Below are 5,829 nucleotides of genomic sequence, written 5' to 3' on the forward strand. Positions count from 1 at the left end.
TGTGTGTGTGTGTGTGTGTGTGTGTTCATTCAGAGCTCAATTACACACACACGCTGCTGGATTACAGACTATTATCATCCTAATGCTTTTCCTTCTGCTGTTCAATGGCTTTGCAAACTAGTGAAATGAAACCCTGGTTGAGTCCTTTGTAGTGCAAAGGAAAGCCGTGTGTTATTGCTGATCGTGGACATCTTTCTATTCAAGCTCTGAGAGTCACAGACAGCAGAAAACAATGCACAATGTAAATAACACAGATTTTCATGATTTTGCTGAATGAAATTCAGTACTTGTCATTTTGTGGCGCTGATTCCAAAAATAGTGTCTCAAGTCACTCACAAAATGTGATGCATTTCGTAGCATTTTTGCTTTTGAAAACCATTTGTAAGTTGACTAAGTCTTGTATTTTCCCTTAATCAGCAGAAAAACCGACACAATAGCGTGATTCCTGTCTGAATCTGAGTCAGGTTACAAGTTACAACTATTTGTTCAATTCTTGGCTGATTTTTAGATATATGAATGATTCTGAAGACATTATGTTTTGCAATCCGCCAAAATAAAAGCCTGCTGATTTTAAGTTTGAAAATGATGAAAATTATAATTAATTTTTTTAAAGAAGTAAATATTAGCATTTTATTTTTAAGTTTACTATAAAATAGTTGTATTTGTATTTAATACTCCCTTTTTATTTAAAAATATAATAGTATTATCACATTTTATTATTTAGTTTATTATTTTATTTTAAAAAACTAAATAAAGTGCAACAATATTATCACTACGATTATTTTTTATTTTTTTATAGCTGTATTTAATGGGTTACACTATGTGCAGTGTGAGGACCAAACCAAATCTCCAGGTTCTCTTTTGAGAACCAGGCTGAAAAACCTATGCGCACCCCTGTATATATATATATATATATATATATGCATATTAGTGCTGTCAAATGATTAATCGCTATTAGTTTACAGTTTTTGTTGGCATAATATATGTGTGTGTCCTGTGTATATTTATTATGTATATATAAAAGCACAGTAGCACACAAATACAGTATATATTTTGAAAATATTTACATGTATTTACATATATTTACATATATTTATATTCATATAATTTATATTATATATAAATATATTTATTATATAAACATATTTTTTCTTAAATATATACATGCATGTGTTTTCATTTATATATACATAATAAATATACACAGTACAGACACATATATTATGTGAACAAATCTTTTATTAAAATAAAAGCCTGCTGATTTTAAGTTTGAAAATGATGAAAATTATAATTAATTTTTTTAAAGAAGTAAATATTAGCATTTTATTTTTAAGTTTACTATAAAATAGTTGTATTTGTATTTAATACTCCCTTTTTATTTAAAAATATAATAGTATTATCACATTTTATTATTTAGTTTATTATTTTATTTTAAAAAACTAAATAAAGTGCAACAATATTATCACTACGATTATTTTTTATTTTTTTATAGCTGTATTTAATGGGTTACACTATGTGCAGTGTGAGGACCAAACCAAATCTCCAGGTTCTCTTTTGAGAACCAGGCTGAAAAACCTATGCGCACCCCTGTATATATATATATATGCATATTAGTGCTGTCAAATGATTAATCGCGATTAGTTTACAGTTTTTGTTGGCATAATATATGTGTGTGTCCTGTGTATATTTATTATGTATATATAAAAGCACAGTAGCACACAAATACAGTATATATTTTGAAAATATTTACATGTATTTACATATATTTACATATATTTATATTCATATAATTTATATTATATATAAATATATTTATTATATAAACATATTTTTTCTTAAATATATACATGCATGTGTTTTCATTTATATATGCATAATAAATATACACAGTACAGACACATATATTATGTGAACAAATCTTTTATTTTGGATGCGATTAATTGCGATTAATCATTTGACAGCACTAATATATATTGCTATTATATTATTATATACTATTATATATATACTGTATATATATATATATATATATATATACTTGAAAAAACGACATTAAACTAGGTAATAATATTTGCAGATTTATTTTTCAAGATGCAGGGCTATGCAATCAATTGCAACAAACCATATAATAATATCTTCAAAAGCATGAACAAAACTACATAAGATAAAATAAACAACACAAACTACATTAAATATGGGTTTGAAATGGATAAACAAGAATAAACCAATTAATATATCTTTATATATTTAAAAATAATTTTTGCTACTTTTGTCAAGAGAAAAAATACAATAAATAAATAAAATGCTGGTACTTTATCAGATTACATTTAATAATGTAATCCATATTTTATAATACAATAAGATTTTAATGTATTGTATATTTTATTGTATTTTACTGATTTTACATTCATTCATTTAACACACTTTCATCCAATACAACATTCAATACAACGTTCAATAAAAAAGTAGGATGAAGGTACTGTAAGATACTATAAAATTATTTATAACAACTAAAGGTCATATAAAAATTAGTGTCTGTTTATAATTTTTACCTTTGATATTTTTACTTTCATTATTTCTAAAATAGTAATATAAAAGTAAATTCCATTGCTGCGAGTATCAGAATTTAGATTCTGGACCCTCCACTTCATGAACTGCATTAAGGCAAAGGACATCTAGTTACTGTACATGAATAGCATATTTCATATTTCAGTGAAAAAGGAGATTTTGTGAAGTGTTGTGCAGCGTTTTGTCCTTGAGCAGAGCACTCTGATAACTTCAGAAACAACCTGAGATGCATGACAACTAGACTTTATAATCCAAAAAGCTATGTGTAATGTGAGCATTTGTGACAGCAGAGACGGCTGGTGCTGTGCAACTATACAGAAATAAATGAATATTTATGTCATGCTCTGATGCTCCCTGACACGCTGCGCTTATGAAATGTGAAGAACTCAGTTGTGCCGGTGCTTTCCATGAAATATTGCATCAGCCGGAAAGAAATAAATGACAACTGCAGGGAAATATGTGCGGTGTGGTGAAACTGTCACATACTGCCTTATGATGATGGGCCAGTGAATATGTGACTGACAGCTGTCAACTAATGCAATGTAAACTATTATTAGGAGAGATTTTTAATAATCCAGCTATGTTTGGATCTCAGTTTGAAAATGCACAAATCAGCACAAATGTTTGTTTTTTTAAGATATTTTCACAATCAAACAGCATCACTGTTTCAGATTTAATTTCACCAACAGTACCCTAGTTACTGAAACCAAACTGAAGAATTACAGCTAAAACTAAGTTTTATAGTGTACTACTGACATGGTAGTATTTTTACATGGGAGAAGTTTGAATGAATGAATTCATTCATTTCTCAACACCTTTATTTATTAAAATTGTAAAAATCAATAAAATAGTGAAAATTAAATATTGCTCAGCATTTTTTGTCTGTCAGATCAGCAAAAAAGAATAGTTACAAAATATACATTATTCAGCTTCTTTCTATTATTATTATTATAACTGCATTCATGAATGAATAAATAAATAAATACTGAAAATGATACACTACTCAACAATTGCAAAATATATAAACAATCTATTTAAAATTGTATTTCTGCTATTATTAATATTATTATTATTATGCAAATAATAATAATAATTGTGCACATGTGCAAATGCATCTATTTAGCATCTAATGCAGATAGAATGGAGTTTATAATAATAAAAATAAATATTTAGCTATTTCTTACTAATAAAAAGGAGTTTTACTTCATTCCATCTGCATTAGTTGCTGAATTATTTGCAGAAGTGATTCTCCACTGGTTTGGCACATTTTTTCCAGACAGTCTCTATCAGGACAGACCTGTGATCATGCACCATGCAATTCTCACGTTTTTGCCTGCCTCTCTCGTTCCAGGTGTTGTCGCTGGGCGCCGATGTGCTTCCAGAATACATGCTCCAGACGCCACGCATGGATAAGTTCACCATCCTGCACTACAGCCCGTTCAAAGCGGTGTGGGACTGGCTCATCCTGCTGCTGGTGATTTACACAGCCATTCTCACCCCTTACTCTGCTGCCTTCCTGCTCAACGACAGCGAGGAGCAAAAAAGACGGCAATGTGGCTATTCCTGCAGCCCTCTGAACCTCGTGGACTTAATGGTGGACATCATGTTCATCATCGACATCCTCATAAACTTTCGCACCACTTACGTCAACTTGAACGAGGAGGTGGTGAGCCATCCGGGGAAGATCGCCATCCATTACTTTAAAGGCTGGTTCCTTATAGACATAGTGGCGGCCATTCCCTTCGACCTACTCATATTTGGATCAGGATCAGATGATGTAAGTCACGCCAGAACTTAATCTACTTCCTTCTGCACTTGGCTGCTGGTCTAATCTAGGGATCTCAAACTCAAATTACCACTTGCCAGGTGGTGTTCTCCTTCATGTTGGCACAAATATGGCCTAGTTGGCCTATATTCAAAAGTTTGGAGTTGGTAAGAATTTTTAATGGTTTTGAAAAAGGTCTCTTTTGCTCATCAAGGCTGCACTTATTTAATTAAAAATACAGTAAAAACTGTGATATTGTGGAATATTATTGCAATTTAAAATAGCTGTTTTAGATTTTAATATATTGTAAAATGTAATTTATTCCTGCGATGCAAAACTGAATTTTCAGCATCATTACTCCAGTCTTCAGTGTCACATGATCCTTCAGAAATCATTCTAATATGCTGATTTGCTGCTCAAAAAAAATATTTATTTTTATCATCAATGCTGAAAACAGTTGTGCTGCTTCCTATTTTTGTAGAAACCATGATACGTTTATGTCAGTATTTTTAGAAAGTTCAAAAGAAAAACATTTACTTGAAATAGAAAACTTTTGTAAATGTCTACTATTACTTTGGATTCATTTAATTTGTCCTTGATGAACAAAAGTATGAATCTTTCCAAATCTTTCCAAACTCTGGAAGGGCAGTGCTTGCATTTGGCAGATGCTTTTATCCAAAACAACTCACAATGCATTAAATATATCTGGGATTTTATAATTATGCATGTTCATTAGAAATCAAATCCATGACCTTGGTGTCGCAGTAACCATCAGTTGAGATACAAAAACATTTGGAACTAAAAAAAAACTACACTTTAGGCTACGTGCTTTAAGAAAACAACCAAAAAACATCCAAAAAAATGTGTGTGCCTGATTTATGGGTAAACAGGTAAAGGAACAGTTCACCTAAAATCTAAATTTGCTGAAAGTCTTCTCACCCTCAGGCCATCCAAGCTATAGACGGGTTTGTTTCTTCATCAGAACAGATTTGGAGAAATGTAGCATTACTTCACTTGCTCACCATTGGATCCTCTGCAGTGAATGGGTGCCGTCAGAATGAGAGTCCAAACAGCTGATAAAAACATCACAATAATCCACACCACTCCAGTCCATCAGTTAACATCTGGAGAAGCCAAAAGCTGTGTGTTTGTAAGAAACAAATCCATCATAAGACGTTTTAACGTTAAACTGTTGCTTCTGGCTAAAATTTGAGTCCATAATCCATGATAACGCTTCCTCCAGTGAAAAAGTCCATCCCCTGTTGTCTCTCACATCAAAATCCACCCACATCTTTGTTTTAGCTTGTAAATGGTGCTTGATCTGTGCAGATGTCTCTCCTGGTTTAGCAGAGACAACTTTTTCACTGGAGGAAGCGTTATTATGAATAGAGGACTCATATTTTTGTCAGAAGCAATTGTTTGAAGTAACAATGTCTCAGTGTTTCTTATAAACACAGCTTTTCAGTTCACAAGACATTAACTGATGGACTGGAGTG

The 5,829-nt window shown here is 31.2% G+C and overlaps 1 protein-coding gene across 1 annotated transcript in view; it reads left to right on the forward strand.

The window, feature by feature from the left end:
* The window catches only part of LOC107563831 (potassium voltage-gated channel subfamily H member 7-like), a 125,868-nt gene that overhangs the window by 80,679 nt on the left and 39,360 nt on the right, over positions 1 to 5,829 (forward strand). Inside the window, exon 6 of the mRNA XM_016248796.1 lies at positions 3,920 to 4,345. Within this exon, the coding sequence (XP_016104282.1) occupies positions 3,920 to 4,345 (426 nt within the window). The remainder of the gene's footprint in view (positions 1 to 3,919; positions 4,346 to 5,829) is intronic.

Source organism: Sinocyclocheilus grahami, unplaced genomic scaffold (genome assembly GCF_001515645.1).
Source record: "Sinocyclocheilus grahami isolate Dianchi unplaced genomic scaffold, SAMN03320097.WGS_v1.1 scaffold891.1, whole genome shotgun sequence".
Taxonomy (NCBI): domain Eukaryota; kingdom Metazoa; phylum Chordata; class Actinopteri; order Cypriniformes; family Cyprinidae; genus Sinocyclocheilus; species Sinocyclocheilus grahami.